This window comes from Aplysia californica, unplaced genomic scaffold (assembly GCF_000002075.1).
Source record: "Aplysia californica isolate F4 #8 unplaced genomic scaffold, AplCal3.0 scaffold00022, whole genome shotgun sequence".
Lineage (NCBI taxonomy): Eukaryota > Metazoa > Mollusca > Gastropoda > Aplysiida > Aplysiidae > Aplysia > Aplysia californica.
The window spans coordinates 366,479-385,476 of record NW_004797292.1 but is presented as its reverse complement, the minus strand read 5'-3'; the positions used below and the strand labels follow the sequence as shown (position 1 = coordinate 385,476).

General features: G+C 38.6%; 1 protein-coding gene across 1 annotated transcript in view; it reads right to left on the bottom strand.

Moving 5' to 3' along the window:
* LOC101848406 overlaps nucleotides 1-18,998 on the bottom strand; it is a gene marked incomplete in the record, with an annotated part of 65,621 nt that overhangs the window by 24,934 nt on the left and 21,689 nt on the right. Inside the window, 11 exon segments of the mRNA XM_013087882.2 lie at nucleotides 1,357-1,384; nucleotides 3,109-3,657; nucleotides 5,671-5,814; nucleotides 7,059-7,261; nucleotides 8,230-8,326; nucleotides 10,424-10,650; nucleotides 13,840-13,902; nucleotides 15,240-15,411; nucleotides 16,508-16,585; nucleotides 17,120-17,202; nucleotides 18,349-18,399. Coding sequence (XP_012943336.1) covers nucleotides 1,357-1,384; nucleotides 3,109-3,657; nucleotides 5,671-5,814; nucleotides 7,059-7,261; nucleotides 8,230-8,326; nucleotides 10,424-10,650; nucleotides 13,840-13,902; nucleotides 15,240-15,411; nucleotides 16,508-16,585; nucleotides 17,120-17,202; nucleotides 18,349-18,399 — 1,695 coding nt within the window.

The window sequence follows — 18,998 nt, the reverse complement described above, 5'->3', positions numbered from 1 at the left end:
GATAGATGGAAGGATGGATAGATGGATAGATAGATCTGTTCTTTCAAAATTGTGAAATTATACGGAGTCGTTATCAAGATATACAAAAAAGAATGTATTCGAAAAAGCTTGACATGTGAAACTCGAAATATTTTTTACGTCACATTTCTAAAAACTAGGTACTGAGCAGAAAAAAACTTTGTAATTCTAGAGTAGCGTAATGTTCATATTTTCCGTTCCCATTGACACGAAGTTGATTCTTTAGAAGGCGGGCTTGGACCTTGCCTGTCAGGGGCAACCTAGTCTAAGAGAGATACAATCTTCCAGCAGAAACAGGGAGATACAAGTTTTCAATTCGCTCCTCAGTAAAATCGAGCTCAGGTCTTCTGCCTGCTACGACGGAGCGCCACACTGCTAGATCACAGAGACTGCTTTAAGGGTGTACAGTTGACACGGTGTACAGTTTACTGTGCAAGAATAAATCTCCGATTTTCTACTTAGACTCGCCACCTAATTCTATTGATGTTTTTAATCAACAGATTATTTTTTCCGTGAATAAAACAAGGAAAAGGAGACCAAAACAAACATTGAGAGAGATTGAGAAGGAAAAAAGAGAGAGAAGAGAGAAGAGAGAGAGAGAGAGAGAGAGAGAGAGGGAGAGGGAGAGAGAGAGAGAGAGAAAGACAGACAGACAGACTGATAGACAGACGGATAGACATGCAGACAGGCAGACGGACAGTCAGACAGACAGGCAGACAGACGGATACATAGACAGAAAAACGGACAGAGAAATATAAAAATAGGGAATTAGATCTAAAGACAGAGAGAGGCAGGACGTCCATCATCACAATCATTCATCGTTCATGACATAACCCAGCCAACAAAAAAAACATCATCATCATCATCATCATCATCATCATCATCATCATCATCATAAAATTTTACACATATGCATTTATATTATATGTATAATACTTTGTTTTACGTACACATTTGTGTCGATTAATTTTTAAGATGTGATGTCTTTTTCATTGTAATGCGCATTGAGCATCTTTTAGGAAATGGAAATGCGCAGTATAAATGCTATTTATTATTATTATTATTATTATTATTATTATTATTATTATCATCATCATCATCTGCAATAACAATGTCAAAAACTACAAGAATAAGACCAGCACGACAAAATTACAAGAATAAGAAGGACATTACCAACAACAACAAGACCCCAATAGCACTGAAAATAAGAGGAATCTAGCAGCACTACCAACAACAACTAAAATTAAGTCTGTTCCGTCCACAGAAAAGAAACCAAAACAAAATTGGAGCTGTCACTTCTGAATTGAAACAAATCCAGTGAATCATAGTACGACTTACCCGTCAGTTCCTCTCCAGTGACTGTCTTCTGAAAATGAAAACATAATCAGCTGGATCAGATGATTCCCACAAAGACTAGGTCAAACAGGATACAATAATAATAGCCATAGTGGCTATTTCACACACGCAAACGTACATACACACACACACACACACACACACACACACACACCACTGACCATGAGTGAAATGATACATTTATCGTACCAAGATAAGCATCACACATTGCTTTGAAAAATTAGAATTTCTTTTCCATCTGCATTCCCTTTGTAAGATCTCGGGGCTATAAGGCTGCAGGTACTTCAAACCACAATGCAATGTTTCTTTGTAATCCACACGTAGGTATAGGGCTTTTTTCCCCAAACCAGAACCTCTGTTCACATCTTGAGCTTTTCTCTCTGAATAAGAAGGTAGCATAGTGAATGACAATAACAAAATAATTTTAAAATGAATAGATTTTTTTTTAAGAGGGGAGGGGGTGGGGGTGGGGGGTGGGATGGGGTCCAGGTGTGGCATAAAAGGAAAGGAAAAGATCTTCGGCTTCTTTGTGAAGTCCTAAAAATCTCCCATAACAATCCAAGCGATCACCAGGTCGCCAAGCCAACGTTCATTCACAGAATGAGGCCAAAAGTGGGAGTGATTTAAATTTTCAAAAAACATGCAACTGTGCAGATTTGACACCTATTCAACACTATTTTGACCATTTAGAAGGCAAGTTGCTGAAAACCTGCTTCCATTGACAGCAATCCGAGCTGACTGAAAGGGCTACAACGTCTCAGTAGAAAGAAGGGAGTTACTCGATAGACATTCTCCCCATGTAAGAATCGAACTCACGATCGACTGACCCCTTTACTCACCAAGTGCTTCAAGAGAGCACAAATGGTGCAAATGATCAGGGCCACACAACTTTGTCGCCAAATACAGGACTTAAAACTGGGGTCAACAGATCAATCTTACTACAAACCATAAAAGATAAAGGAAGTTGAGTATAACAAAAGAACTGTACTGGTATTCATAAAATACCCTTTAAAATCACGTGTTCATGCGAAAGGAAGGCTCTCGTGATTTCATATTAATCAACCCCATTAGCTAGCCTGCTTTTTTTTCAATTTGCAACCTCACCCACCAAGAATGTCTTGAAGATGAAACACTGGAGAGCATTTCACTTAATACATGTACCACAACTCTCCTGACGAGGCAGAACTTAATGCACAAGAATTCATACCATAAAAAAACCGTTCACATGCACATGAAGATAAGCGTTGACTACAAGCGTGCAAAACACAGGCATAAGCTTCTACCCACGATGCAGCACTGACCATGTACAAATACAATCTACAGTGTAACTAACATAAACAAAAAGAACCAAAGACATTTTTTGTGAACTGTAATCCCCTGCCCCCCTCATTTAAAAAGATAAATGAATAAAACATTAATCGGCACCTTATAAAAAAAGAGCGCAAAGCTTTAGAATAAATACTTGCTTATTTCCTTTCACCAATATCATTGTAATTAATGAATTCAAAGTACCATTATAATTGTAATTCATTGTAATATAAAAATAAGTCCTGACAATGTATTTCTTAAGCTATACAGTCCACTAATCTCTTGAGTACGAACAATAATTCTGCTATCTTTGAGAACCTCGGAAAAGAGCATTATGTGTTACAAATCACCCGTATCCCACCCCTGTTGTTTTCATGTCTGCCAAAGAGAGTGTGTTCAGCTGTACCTTTAGGATCCAGAACTCACCTCCATTGACAGCAAACCAATCCGGAAGGCTGTACGGGACTCTTCGGAGCCCATTGAAGTTGCCGACCCTCTGCCCGGGACTCCTGTCCCCGATTGGCTTGCACCGTCGGAGGCAGGAGGTTCAGAATCTGGCAAGCCCACGTCGCCAGCACCACTAGTTGCTTCTCCTGGCATCCTGGTGGAGCTGTGAAAATCCATGGCTGAGCGGTTCCCGAGCTTCTTGATGAGAGCCGCTTTTGATTCAGCGGCGGATGGGACAGCAGGCCTACCAGACGCCCCACTGCCTTCTTGGGCAGGAGGCACCGTGGGAAGTCCAGGTACCATGGGGAGGTCTTTTGCCAGGGATTGGTCAAGAGGTGTTGGTGACATCGCATCTCGCACTTTTGGCATACTTAATCCAGTCGCTTTCCCCTCTTTGCCATCAAGGTGATCATCTCCTCTTGAGACTGTCTCCCAGTCTCTCTTCTCGCCACCTTCACCATCAATTTCATCTGTTTCTGATTTCTCCTTGACCTTTGAGTCAGGCACATCCAGTGTCTGCTCCTTCATCTATACGACAAAATGTCACAAAATCTCTACAGACTTCTACAAAATAAAAGTACAAACAAACAAGCCCACAAAACAAAGAAACATGCAAAAAAACACAAAACAATCACACAAAATTATACATTTACAGTAACAATGATTCACAAAAAACACAAAACTCTAGCAAAACAAATTATTAACATCAGGACTGAACAATCCTAGTCTAAAAATCAAGCATGGTAACTTCTCGTGTCTAAAGCTGGCAAAATGCAAACAAACCAGATACTTTTCAACTTAAGTCAAAGTTTGTGCTTCAGAGTGCATTTCTACAATGCCCAAAGGAAATAAAGATTACGAAAAAAAAAAACCAACCCCCCCCCCCGTAAATGACGAGAATTTCACTGCGACACTGAAATGTGTTAAAAATGAAAAAAATTGCAGCAATTGCAACAATGAAAGTCTAAATGAAGCACTTTGCTATTTCGGTCACTTATGGCATGAAAGGGAGTTCGTAGTTTAGTCAACGACACATTTATGAAAGCTTGGGTGAAAACTATGAGACCAGTAGGTTGGGACAGAGTGGGGCTGCGGATTGGAAGGACAAATTTGGGTGGAGTTGGTGTGATAATGTAGAAAGGTGTTAAGGTGGAGTGCAACTGGTAGACATTTGTGCAAACAAAAAAACAAAAACAAAACAAAACTACTGGTACTTAGCATAGCTAACACAAGGTGATGCTTTCGATTGCAACCAGTGATGCCCAAAGAAATTACCAGCATGCGCATTTGTTCCCGGCCCATAACACTAAAAAGACCTCCTTGAAGACATCAATACAAATGCTTAATAATGAGTCAGCAGTTTACTCCCTTACAATATACTTTCTGTTAATATGAGTGTGATCTCTACAGTTACATTAGTCAAATTAAAAAGGACACCCACATCTGCTTCAATTAAAGACTTTACTAAGCTGACCTTGGCAATGCCTCTTATAGAAAACCCTTCAGAGAAACAAAATCTTAACGGCATTTGATTGAAAGCAAGCTATAAATCTGAACCAAATTGTAATTCGCTGTAATTCACTAAACGACCTGATTTGGGGGGGGGGGGGGGGGGGGGGGGGGAATGAAAACTCAACACATAGCTGTCTCTAATACATCAAGTTAGTTTCATTAAATGATCTAGCACATTCTGAGCACAGTCTTTTTTAAATGTTGATTATCACTTTCCAGACTTTATATATGGAAAAGTGCCATTTTCAATAGAGGATACGTCTTCCTTCCAAAACTGCCCTTGGCATGATTGTTTGGCGTACTAGTACCTTGTGTCAATACAGAAAAGTTAATGTGGCATTTTGGTATACTTTTATTCACAGCTGAAATAACTGGTTGTCATTGTTTCAATTTTGTAAAAAGCCAAGTAATGCTCATCTACAAGAACCAATAAATTTGCAAAAATGAAACAATAATGCCAGATCTATTAAAAATATAAATGCAAAAAGGTTAAATCAATTGTAATAAAGTTGCAAATCAACAGACCACAGAAATTCAAAATGGTAGTGTGTCAACAGCAATAAATAAGCAGATAAGCATTAAACTTGATGAGCTCTCCTTCCTATTCAGGTGCTGTGCACATATCACGCTAAATCAAATTCAATTCAGTTTTATATATTTTATCTTTCAGGTCTTCCTTCCATCCCCCCCCCCCCAAAAAAAAACGAAAAAAAACACAAAACTACCCCAAGCCTCTCAGACAGTACATGCTACTCTAAAAAAAACCAACAACATAGCCTAAAAGAAGTTCAGTAGCCTACAGCACATAATCAAAGCTGTTATGTACACAGTCACAGGTGTGGGTAGATGTTAGAAGGAAAGTCAGACTAACTCTGCCTGACATACCCCCAAAATAAGAGGATTTTACTGTGCTCACAAAACACATGCACTGTTTGCAATGAAAAGCTGAATCTCAACTGTCTATTGATATAATAGAAACAAATACAATCCATCATATGCTACTAATGACCACATGCAGAAACGTCTTACCGTTAAAGCTTGCATCTGGGTGGGAGGCTCTTCCACTTTCTCAACTCCCTTTCCTTCTGGTTTTCTCTGTTTAGGACCAACTCTTTTCTGTGAGGATATCATTGCCTTCTTCTTTACCTGTCGCTCTTTTCTGCTGGGTTTTTTCTGTGAAGAGAGATTGTTTGAAACATAGACAGACCTTGAGGAAGAAGCAGAATGTTTCTGATTAAGTGTGTACGCGAGTGTGTGCAAGCATGGGTGGGAGGGTGTGAGCATGTGCGAGTGTGTGAGTGTGTGTGTGTGGTAAGAGTGAAAGAGAGAGAGAAACAGAGTGAGAAAGAGAGAGAGAGAGAGAGAGAGAGAGAGAGAGAGAGAGAGAGAGAGAGAGAGAGAGAGAGAGAGAGAGAGAAAGACAGAGAGAGAAAGAGGAATAGACAGTAAGACAGAGAGAGAAAGGGGGTGGGGTAGGGAAAGACAAAGGAGGGAACGAGAGAGAGAGAGAGAGAGAGGGGAAATTGTAGGAACATTTAATAAACAACTATAAACATTCATGAGCACATACACATTAAGACTGACTTTCTATTTGCCACTTGCCCTAATAACTCAAAGTCAGTACTCAGCATTAAGGACTGGTGGGGCACCTGAGGTCTATTTTGGCTATTACAAGGCCTAGAGTGCCAATATTTGCTTTGGGACATCGTGTGTTATTGGGGATTTTAAATCAATAGTTCAAAAAGTATATTGTGAATCGGTTGCTATGGAAACGGCGGCCATATTGGATTGTGTATACCTTTTTCAATCCCATTTTATTTCCTTATTTATAAACTGATTCACTTATAATTTGGCATGCCAACAGTACATATGTAGTTCTTAAATTTAGCTTGTTGAATTTTTGATATATGCTTTAGTTTTTATTTTATGACATTTACAATTGAGATGTTGCAAAAAAAGTGAAAAAAATGGAAAATTCATGCTTTCTAAGCCCATAAATAAAAAACTACTACATTAATAAAAAAAATTCAACAAGCCAAAATTTAGAACTAGGTGTTGTTGGTATCCTGTGAAAGTTACATGAAAATTGAATAAGAAACAGAGCAGAAAAACGGGATAATATGTGAAAAAATAGAATTGTGAGAAAACAGCCGATATAGGTAAGAAAAGGCTAGACAACATGTGCTTTCGCAGAAAAACCTGACAAAAAACACAGCTTTAGGGTGTAGCAAGGCTTACCATACGTTTCTGGATATTGTTCAGGAAGTGTCCAGGAACTATAATATGTAATAAACCCAATTTACAAAATTTGACCCCCAAACACGATTTCTAGGTGCCCCACCAGCCCTTAAGAGAACATAGATGAGACAAAAAATAATTAGATTGCAACTTATAATTTTAAAAAACACATTAAATACCTCTCCAGAGTCAGAGTCAGAATCTGTCCCTTTTTGGGCATGCGAGGGAACAGAGGCCGTTGCACGCTTGACAACTCGTGGCGATTTTTTTGCACTTTTAATCAAACTGTCTGCGTCAACGGTGAAGCTGCCCAAGCCAAACTTTGTACGCTTTGGCTGACCTCCGCGTGGGGTCTCAGTTTTCTCCTGCTGTTTTGCCTTTGCTGAGCAGGGGAAGAAAAGTGGGAAAAGGATAATGATAAAACATGCATGCCACTTAATCATTCATTTATGTCTTTTTGCATTTTTTTTTTCTTCCTTTTTCTCTCTTTCCTTCTTTACACTATTCTTCTACTTCCTTTTTTTCTCCTTCCTCTTCTTCACCTTCTTCAGTGTTCTCCAGCTTAAACAGGAATAGTACTTCAACCCTCAGTGAACCCAAAAGGTAAGTACCAGGTCTATTTGACAGCATATTAGGCCATTTCCTACAGACTCTAAATCATGTATACCGACCTAAACATTTCGTTTTAGGTAAGGATGATTTTCAATTTTGTTTAGGAAGGCCTGCTTTTCTTCAATTTATGAACTAAGAAGTGAGCTTGTAGTGTACAAAGTGTAAAGGTATGGGACTTTCAAGTTATTCTAATCTAAGGAGACAAGGAGCTCATCTGCCTCAGGTGTAGCATTCTAGAAAAAAGATAAGACAGCGATAAGAGTTACCCATCTGCCATGCTAATGTGAACAGGATGTCAGACCAAACCAGATACTCTGGAATAATAAGAGGTCGTCAGTGTAGAGGTAGATATTTAAGTGTGGCTACTAAGCATGACGTTGTAATCACTCCTCTCAAAAGCAGAAATGACAAGTTATGCCTGTTCAAATACACATTTGCAACCACCTCAACATTTAAGCATGCAAAGACAAGAACACATAACAACTCCCTCCCCACAGAAATACACAAACATACTCCCACACATAGTAGAGACATGTATGAACATATGAACATATGAACACATACGCACATGGACACAGATATACATACACACTACTGGCACATAGTGTCATGAACACACACACACATAAAGAAGCAGATTGAAATACAAACATACACACACACACATACACAATGCTCCCCATTCCCAAAAACCGAGTATTCAAAGTTTAACTCAGCGATGAAATGAAAAACACAAACCTTGCTCAGCTTCAAGGAACTTTGAGATCTCATCATTTTCCTTCACTTTGATCTCCACTTTAACTGCTACATCCACAGTCTCTTGTGTCACATCAGTCTGGAGGTGAGTGGACAAGAAAAAGAAATTGAAGATGTCAATGCATGAGGATGTACAGGCTCTAATAAATGAATGATGAATAAGAATGGATAGCTGAAGGAATAAACAATTGCACTAAGGTTCCAGATTAAAGATTATGGTGGATAGAAAAGAAAGGATTAAGAATTTGCAGTCACAGCCAGTAGTACAAAATACCCATGTGGTCACCCAGTCAGGAGAGTGACTGCAACGGACATCTCAGGCCTGGCGTAGTGACTGGAACGGATAATTTTCACCGGCACATTATAGCGCCAAGTGACCGCAAAGTGTTAAGCCTATGGAGGTTAGGAAAGATTAACCCTATGGATATGCACTAAGTCATCCTTATCCTTCTGCACAGAAAACAAGTGCCCCAACATGCGGTTGAGTAAATCTAGCCGTCGACCCAAGGGAACAAGGGACCACACGCCTTGTAGACTCAGCGGACCAGTATTCAAAAGGTTTAAAGTTAATGTGAAGGCCACCGCAAAATCTCACAGGAATGCAGAAAAAATCGAAACCTTCCATTTTCAAAAAGCTGTTCAGGAAGAACCGACCATAAATAAAGCTGAATGGTACTAAAATCTTTCCAACATCCTCTTAAAGCTTTAGCCAACCACTGACATTGCACTGGAAAGGAGTTAGGGGCAGGGTGGAGGTAAAACTGCAACTGAATACAATAGCCAGCACCTTGGGATTTCTTGTTATCGATTCAATCACTTGGCATTCTCATATCAAATATACCCAGCGGCAATAAGAAACTTTCCACATTGTTTTTTGTAACTGCACCCTTGTTCACTTGAGCAAGTGAGCGAAATTTTGCGAATCACTCCCCATGTACTCAACGATGACTCCGCGTTGATCTTTTACCTGAACAAAAATTTAACCACATGGTTACGCGACCCACATACAAATTAACATGTTTTGTAACTTAACCCTCGTCCTGCGGGGGCCGGGTTTATGTCGCCTGATAAGCCTATTTCGGCACCTTGCCTGCGTTCTGGTCCTGCGTCAGTCTTGCCCCTGGCTCAGCGCACGTGCGCCGAGCATCATATCCCGCTCAATTCGGGTGCCGCGTCCGATCTGCTTTCACGCAGCTCAAGTGTGTGTGCGTCAGTCTGCTTGAGTTTGTGTGCGTTTGTGGCCTTCTTCTAGAACCGCCTGCGTTGGTTCGTAACCGAGGCATATGTCTCATTCAATTAATTTAAAAAAGAAATAAAAAACTGACTCGATCAATGCGCAGAACATGCCAAACTAGCATTGTTGCAAAGGGCTACAATGCCCGTTACTGACATGAAATTTTGAAATCAAGGGGTACCACTTTGTGCTTAACACTGTGCCACAATATGAGACTTGATCAGGAAGCAAAAGGTAAAACAGTTCTTGACATACTTTGCAATATGTCAGTGTCAATTTGTGTTTTTAGATGTTGAATAATAACCACAATATAGGCTTCTTTCCAAGTGGACAGTTACTATTGCCGGTGAGTATACATTACTCGCATATACCCACAAATTAGCCATATATACCTTTATTTAACAAAAATAAATTGTTTCCATGATCATAATCAACTGCCATACATGAAGCAAACCTTGTTCAATATAATGCCATTTTCTTAATAGCAGGGGGCATACAGATAACTGGAGTAAATTTGAGTTGCAGGCTCCCTGGCCTCTTAGCTCAGTCCTATCAAAGGCAGAAGTTAAATCAGAAAGTTGCACCTCTCGATGGACCTTACACTACAGTGACTATAGCAGTGCAAAACCAAAACGATGGACATTATTATTTTCCTGATCAAACAGCATAATGAAAGCATTTTGGCGTGGTCTGCACTTTTTACAAATCTTTAAATTTTCTATTTCTCTTATCAGTTTAAGGGTAATTGTGGCAAGCTATGCAGACTAGCCAAAAAGTACAAATCAACTTCTTGTTTTATAAAGTGCTCCGGGCCTGTGTACTTTAATTGGGGTTGAGCACTGTATGTTATTATCATTATTATTATTATTGTTATTATTATTATTATTAATATTATTATTTTTCTCTTTCTTATTATTATTATTACAACACTAAACTATGCACCTCTGGCTCCTCATCCCCTGACAGAATCTCCGGAGTGGAGGGTGGAGTTGACCTCGGAGTGGAGCCCGGTGATTCTCCAAACTGTGGGAAGCTAAACTTCTCCACTTCTTCATCTTTCTCAACACCTTCGTCTTGACCCTCCTTCTGAGCTCTGTCATAAGTCTGCCCTAGATCTTCATCATCAAAGCCCAATTTACGCATCTGTCTTCTCATCCTTCGCTTGTGTGCTGAAGAGTGAAATACACAACAGGTCAAAAAACAAAAGTTTGTGCAAAGAAACTTTCGGTTCAATAAAAAATCAAAGCAAATAAAGCACTAACAGACTTTCGTACCATCAAATGATTAAAATAGTTAAAGAGTAAGAACATCTACCATAACTTGGAGAAACTATAATAGGTACATCATTTTTATATTATATTATCAGGGATGTAAACAGGGTTTTTTTTAAAAACCGGAGATATACGGCGCGCAAGCACTGACTGAAATAAAAATACAGTGAGATTAAATTATATTTTTTTCTTTCCCTCTATTACAACAAATAATCTCTATTTAGTATATACATAATATATATTGTTTAAGTTAGACTTTTGTAAAATGCTGGGGCCTAAATAGCAAGTCGGCCGGAAAAAACGGAAAAAGCCGGAAGTCAATATTTAAATAGATAAAGCAAAATAGGAGTTGCTTCCTTATCCAGGAGCCATTTTCAATGAATGTGTCGATGGACAGGTAGTTTCCCATTTTATATACAAGCAACAGACTGTTAAAACATACACATAGCTTGCCAAATTCGCCTCTTAGGTCATATTTTAAAATGTATCATAAAAATAAAATTGAATTATACATCCTCATGTAATAAGAAGACTCAGTGATGCTCAAACAGGACTACTAACAGTCTCTATATTTCATGACAGATTCTACACCAAACGTCAAAAGAGGAAAGACAAACTGTAGAGGGTTTGTACAGGTGCTGTTCCTTTTATAACACCCTGCACAATTATCTATGATAATGGAAACATAATCCTGTTTATAAATTAACAAAGACAGAAAACCTTTCACAAAAAGAGGCCAAAAGATATCAAACAACTGCATAACAGGGTTCAATATATTTTATCATTTTAAAGATTTGTAATTTAAATGTGAACTGTAGCACATTATATTAAATCTATCCATCCTCTTCCTTCTTTTCCTCAGCATTGGGTCACATCAACCATCATCCATTCTTTGTAAATTTAACCATAATTCTCTCCCCTCCGTCTGTCTGCCTGTCTGTGCCCTCTTTTGGTAAGTGTTTTACGGCGCTCCCAGCTGCATAAGTCATATGAGTGTGTGGGACAAATTAAACATTTTCAGTTTGGTAGGTATCAATATTGAATTTGGCCTGGAGGGCGGCAGAAGCCTATTCTTATCAATTTTGGACAACCAAGGGATCTTTAACGTGCGCAACTTGCACACAGGACCTCTGAGATTTTTTGCTTTTATCTGAGAAGGCTAGGTGTAGATCTTGCCTACCATAAGATCAGGAGTGTGGCTGAAAGAGAGCAGTAAGAAGGAGCCAAGGACTCCGAGTGAAGGAGTAGCAGGAGAAAGGTTGCAGAAAGAGTCAAAAACCCAAAAGAGGGAGCAAAGGGGGAATGGGGTGGGGGCAGAAAGTGTAGACGAAAGCATACAACATAGCGTGGTTAGAGAGCAGGAAAGAAGGTGAGAGGAGAGAACTTTAGAGAAGAACATTTTCCGCTGCTGTCTAGTTTCGAATCCGGGACCTACTAGATGAGAGGCAAACACCCCAACCTCAAGACCACGAGAGCTCCTCCCCCCCCCTCCCCATGTCTTCTTTAATTAATATCAAGAAACTTAACTACAAACAATGAATGACACCTAAAAAGATAGAAATACAAAGAATATATATTTAAAAAAGAGAAATGATGAAGCATATATATCAAGTACAACAATAAAGTGCTGCTCAAGGAATAAACAATCAAGGATTTTTTTTTAAAAGAGTAGGAAGCAACACACACACACACACCTGCTTGCACTGCCACAGACATTTACTTGCATCTCACTGGGATGTCCATTTAGAGATGAAGGTAAAGAAGAAGAAGACTTGCATCTCTCTCTCTCTCTCTCTCTCTCTCTCTCTCTCTCTCTCTCTCTCTCTCTCTCTCTCTCTCTCTCTCTCTCTCTCTCTCTCTCTCTCTCTCAACCCCCCCCCCCCCCCGCGTCTCAGATTCTAACATTCTATCTCTCTCTCTCATGCATCCTCACACACAAACACACACACCCACAATATTGTGTGTGCTCAGTGGCCTTAGATCTACATCAAGTAGGCTGTATATAGGGGGTTGAATTATTTACCCCAAATAATTTGGGATGGGGGGAAGCAACAAAGTCAAGACCTACTAGAAATGCCCAAGTGTGTGAAGGTAGTGAGGTTGTGTGCATAAGAACTTCTTCAAAAGAAAATAGTCTAAGCTACAGCATGTTGCTACTTACAGCATTCACAAAGACAAAGTTAAAGTGTTTCTTATGTATGTAAAAATTATACAAAGGGGGGAAGCAAACAACTAAAATGTCTGCCTTCAAGCAGAATGTGACAATGACAAGAGGAAAATAAGATTGACATAAAGCGCAAATGCTAAAGCTAAGGGAACAAAAAACACTACATACTATGACTACTACTAAGAAGTAAATGTTTTATTTCAAAACTGCAGTTTTTATAAACCCTGCATGCCACATTTTTCTAAAAACCAACATTTTTTTGCTTTTCCATGTCAGCAGATCTTTCACTGTCATATGTGATGAAGAAAGAACTGTGGCCACAGGAAAGCAAAAAATGTCGATTTGAGAAAAATGTGGCAAACGAGTTTCCAGACCTGAACCGTAGATTTGTACAAAATGGACATTAAAATAATAGGCCCTATAAAGATTTCTTCAAAGACAACAGTTTGTTTTCTGACTATAGTGAAAATAACTTGAGAAAATGAAATAAACGTGAAGACTGAATGCACTCTGAAACTGAATACATACAGGATTACTAACAAAGCTAACGCCAAAACGTTTCTTTATAGACACAAAGGTTTACAGCTACAAACCTCATGCTTGGTACAGAAAAAAATTTAATTGGGTAAGCTTATTAGAAGCTTTCAGAGAGACCTCAGCTTTTAAGAACACACATCATGAACAAACAAAAGAGATTGATTATTTGATAATAATAATCATGATTTATGAAGCCAGCTCCTTGCCAGGGACATCGGGTTTCTGAAATAAGATGGCTTTCATATATAAGGAAGAAGCCACAGAGTCAGGAAGAAAACTAACAACTTTACTGTACAAAAAGCAAAAGCAACAACGCTACAAATAGTAAATGAAATTCTTTGTGACAACAATACTAAGGCAGTGGCAAAAGTACTAGATATAACCTGGGGTAGCTCTCTGCATGGCCTGCTTCTGTTGCAAGGCAAGCTCCGCTGCCTCCCTGCGCTCTGTTAGTTCAAGAATGCATAAACCTCCATGGTAAACAAGTACTGCCATTTCATACACCATCACAGAAGAAGAAACATAAAAATGAGCAATTGTCATGCTGCACCTTATGGCTAACCAGCTTAGTAATGGGAGTATTTCATAAGGAACAGACTGATGCAGCACCTGACATTGGAAAGAAATAAAGGGGGCAGATCATTTCATAACGCTCACCAACAATACACATTCCAACAAAGAAGCAATAAAAAAATCTGTCACTTACACATCCATAAACATGAAGACTACTACCTGTTAATTCGCCAATAATTTATATAATATGACTACAGACACTGAAAACATGTTCTTATCCTATTTCTGCGGTTTATATTTTAATACTTCATAAACCTAAACAAACATAATTACTCATTAACTCTTTCCGGACATAGTTTTTAGGGGTCTAGACATAATTAACTTGTGGCTCAATTTGCCTTTGTAGGTGGTGTACAAAATAACTTCATAGAAGCATAACCATCTCTCAAAACGTAACATATGATAAATCAAATTGAAGGAAATTAAATGACGAATACATTCCAATGTGAAATAAGGCTTGATTGTGAACATAAGTATGCATTACAAGGGTTAGAAATGGCGATGGGGATGAGAAAAATAAATTTTGACGGAAAAAATTACATTCACCAAACATGTGAAACCAAATCAGAAATAGCTATCTTATCCCATACAGGCCAAGAGCATAATCCATCAATTTTTGGATACGCAGCTTTTTATTTGAAAGCAATATTCCAATTTTTGTTTGAGTTAAGATATTTATACTGAGTCCGGTTAGATCGTTTTGTTGATGCAAGACCGTAAAAACTAATTCACTCGTTTTTCCCCAAACCCACGGGTTGACAAAGTGAAACTAGATGTTTTCGTTCCCTAAATCCTTTCCGGGTTTTTCAATGTAATTATAAATGACGGATCATGTTAAAATAAAACAATACTGAGGCACCCTATAACAGCCGATATATCGGCGATACGCCTGGAAAGAGTTTATGGAGAGGAAATAATGGAACCATTCCTGTCTGACGATATTCAAATTTTTAGAGGGAAAAAACAACATCTGGGCTGCTGATGGAGTAAAAAAAAATCATAATAAGCAGGGATGGTAATCCTGAGAAACACTGACTACAGCTGAAACTCCACACTGATGAACTGACACAAAGTCTCTGCCGATGAAAGCACACGCTGAAGCATTGACAAAGTCCATATTGACAAATGTACAAGTGTACAAAATAAGTAACACACTAACACCAAGACAAAAAACCACATTGCACGATAGCTCACATCGGATACCACTCACCTTTTTCAGCGAGATGATCCAGAGTTTTCTTCATGTGTTTGAGCAAGTCATACTTGCTGACCTCTGAACCCAGGGTTAGGTCGACCAGTGACAAGCGACGTCTTGGAGTTGAGTCTGGAGAGTAGTAGATTTCTGTTGGTGCCATCGACACTTCAGATTCTTCATCAGATTCCTGTGAAATGATTAAATAAGATACTTCATTAATCGTATACGAAAAAGGTAGAAAATATGTTTACAAAATTAAGAAAAGTCAGCCAATCAAAGATCACATACAGTTGAAATTGTTCAAGACCGCCACAAATTGTGGGGGAAAAACAGTGGTTGTCTTAGACAGGTGGACGTTTTGGATAGTGTTATTATAATATGTGTGTGTGACTAAGAAAAGGGTCCGGAAATCGAATAGGCTTAATTCGAGAAAATGGAAAATATAGTGAAAAATCATATTTTGGGGAAAACTGAGATTTGATCACCTTATCAACCATTTTATTTCATCCTCACGAAATATTTTATTCCAATTTCTCCTTCTAAATATATTTTTGAAAGCTTTAAAAAACACATGTTCATTAACCGACAAGACGAAATGAATTGACCACCTCATTTTACAGATTCTTTCATCACGTACGTTTCAAACGAACTCCAGCATGTTATGCACCGTTAATTTTTTTGTTGACTGTCCTATCTACTGATAGTTAATGTGCAGAGATTCTTATCGGCTGGGAACTTTCATACATTCTAAGAGCACAAAAACTGTAATAATGAATGCATTATACTGTAGATGCGAGTCACACTGAATATGGTTTTATATCATGTTGGCAGGATATCAGCTAAATTTCGTTGGTGCAGACATATACTTTCGGTTAACGAAGTGCAAGAAAGTTTCAATAACTTTTTCATCTGCCAGCATCCTGAGAAAAAAAATGAAGGGTAAAAGAGTTTCCTCCAAACAGACTCCAATACAAAACACCAGAAAATATTCAACAGTTTACAGCTTTGAGAATTTCTTATCAAAACCGTCTGAAAATAACAATGCTATTTCGATCAGGCACAGAAAGGATAGAAAAGTTAATCCTATTTCCTTTCTTTTTTTTTTTTTCAGATCTTCCCTCCAGGAGACCATTTTTGCAGGTATGCAGAACCATTATAGAGCTAAGTACTTCTTTCATTCTAACACTTTGCTTCCCATCTACGACTCAGGTTGCCCGTGCCCATAAGAAGGGAAAAAATTGGAAGCAAAATGTTTCTCAAAGACAGAAAGAAAGAATACTTACCTCTTTCTTCACCACCTCAGGTTCTAATTTCACTCTTCCCTCCAGGAAGTCTTTAGAAAACTCTATGTCAAACGGAACCTGCGGGGAGATAAGAACAGGAAAGGTGAAAAAAGTAGATAAGAAGATCAAAAGATCAGGGATTAAAAAACATACACAAGTGTCTGTGCATGTTTGTGTGTTTGTGTGTCTGAACTTGCTTTGAGTATCAGTGTGTGTGTATGTATATTATGAGGGCATGTGTACATTTTTGTATAAGTGCGTACAAAATATGTGTGTGTTAGTACAAATGTGTGGGAGTGCATGTATAGTAGATATGCCTCTTTCTGTATGCTCATACATATATGAGCTTCACATCAGAGGCAATAACAGACTATACCACACTATTTTTTTTCTTTGTAAATGCAAAGAACCCATTTTCACCCTCAGTCCGAACTGAGTGTGTGTGTGTGGGGGCGGAGCAGATGTGTGTGTGTGTGGGGGAGGAGTATGTGTGTGTGTGTGTGTGTGTGTGTGTGTGCGTGTGTGTGTGTATGTGAGGGTGGGAAAAAGGTGAGGGGGAAGCAATCATCGCTGATAAATAAGCATGTCCTGTTGGAATTACTGAAACTTTACCAGGTAGTTTTGTAAGTTCACAGGGTCAGGGTTCGGAGTGACACCTTCGTACAACACAGCAGGGTCCTCACAGATGAATGATTCTGGGGAAGAAACCAAACTCATTTTACTCATGAGTCCAGCACCAATGGATTTTACGTGGTCATGTCGAATAGTTATCAAAAGCAGTCAAAGTTTTACAAGAAGATTCCATGACGCTGTTATGAGAGTTGATGACTACATCGGCAGCAAGAGACAGATAGTTAGGTATTGTGTCTTTTTTGTTTTGAAATAGTTGAATGCCCACATTTGTATGTGTACATATATGACAGTCACTTCAAATGGGAGCAACAACAGAGACAAGTACAAACAAAAAGAAAGAAAGAAAAAAATTAGGCAGAGAAGATGTACCAAGATGAATGAATTTCACTAGAACAGCTATTCAGAGGTGTTCAGAAGTGTCTTTCCACTATAACAAAGGAGTTGTAATTCCTTCTGAAGTACAGTGAAGTCTATCTAATGATCTCTGTCTCCCCTAACAACCTCCTGGTAGGAAGAGTGAGTATGAGCACTATTTGCTCATCATTTCAATCAATTAACATTTCTGTAGCATATTTAATACTTATAAATGTCTAAATGTACATATGTGAGGCAGCGAGGTAGAATCAGGCTCTCGTCAAAATAATCAAAGTGAACAAACTTGCATTTTTCCGCAGGTTTGTGAAATTTTATTACATTTTTGTCTTTTGGCTCAACACTTTTCATCCCCATTAAAAAACTCATTTCTGTGGGGATTTTTCTGAAAAACGTTGATTAAAGGCACAAAAAATGTAAATTATCAGTTACCATGGACTCTTAAACTAAGGAAATAACTAATCTTTGGAGCCATTTTTTCACTAATTTTACCTCTGAAAACAAGTGACCCCCACCTCCTTCTTTCGCAAATATCTCGACTTGTATTCAAGATAAATGGATATTTTTTTCACCAAAATAAAGACAAGTGAACAAGTTTTAAGATGATACCAATAACTCTACATGCCCAAAACTTGACGAGAGCCCGATTCCACCACGCTGCCTCACATATGTCTATCAGGCAAAGCAGATTATAACAAGGGAAATAGCAACATTCAAAAAGAAGAAGAAATAACAGATCCCAACACAGTACTCACCACCCATCCACAGTTAAAGGAGAGTCTACATAGGCTAACTACAGCAACTACTACATAACCGTGCATGACCTCATAGCCTACCTTTATCAAAAGATTCCATCTCTGCTTCTGTAACGGTCAGCTGAGAGCACACTAAGAACAGAGAACAAGTTGAACATTGAGGGCGAATACAATGAATTATATTGTCGCTTTTAAGGACAACTGGACTAACTCAGGTTTCGGGGGTTTCCAGAAATCTTGACCTACACCAAAAGTGGGCATTGTCCTACCTACAGGAGAAGTTTGGTTTCATTGGTGTGTATATTTGTTTGGTTATAGAAAAAACTTTCCTTGTCTTTTGAAGAACCTGAACAAGGGGCAAAAACTTTACTTCGTTTTTCGGGATAGCACCCTTGTGCTTAAAAGCGACTATATTCCATCAACTTATTTTCAAACATAAATCATGTTGAGACAAACATGAAAACTCTTTGTTTCTCTTTTGTACATATACATAAAATGGCATTGACACATAATGGTATTTAGAGCTGGAAAAAATTAACAAGACAGACATTTATAAAGGAATAATGTGAAAGCAGTAGAAAATATAGGCACTTTAGGGAACCAAGGAAACCATGGTGACATATACAACACACTAATTGTTAGCCACATTATTCTTGATGTTAGGCTGTGATGCAAGCCTTGTCAAGTGTTATTATAGACTTAATGAAAGTACAATCAAGCCTGTCCAAGAT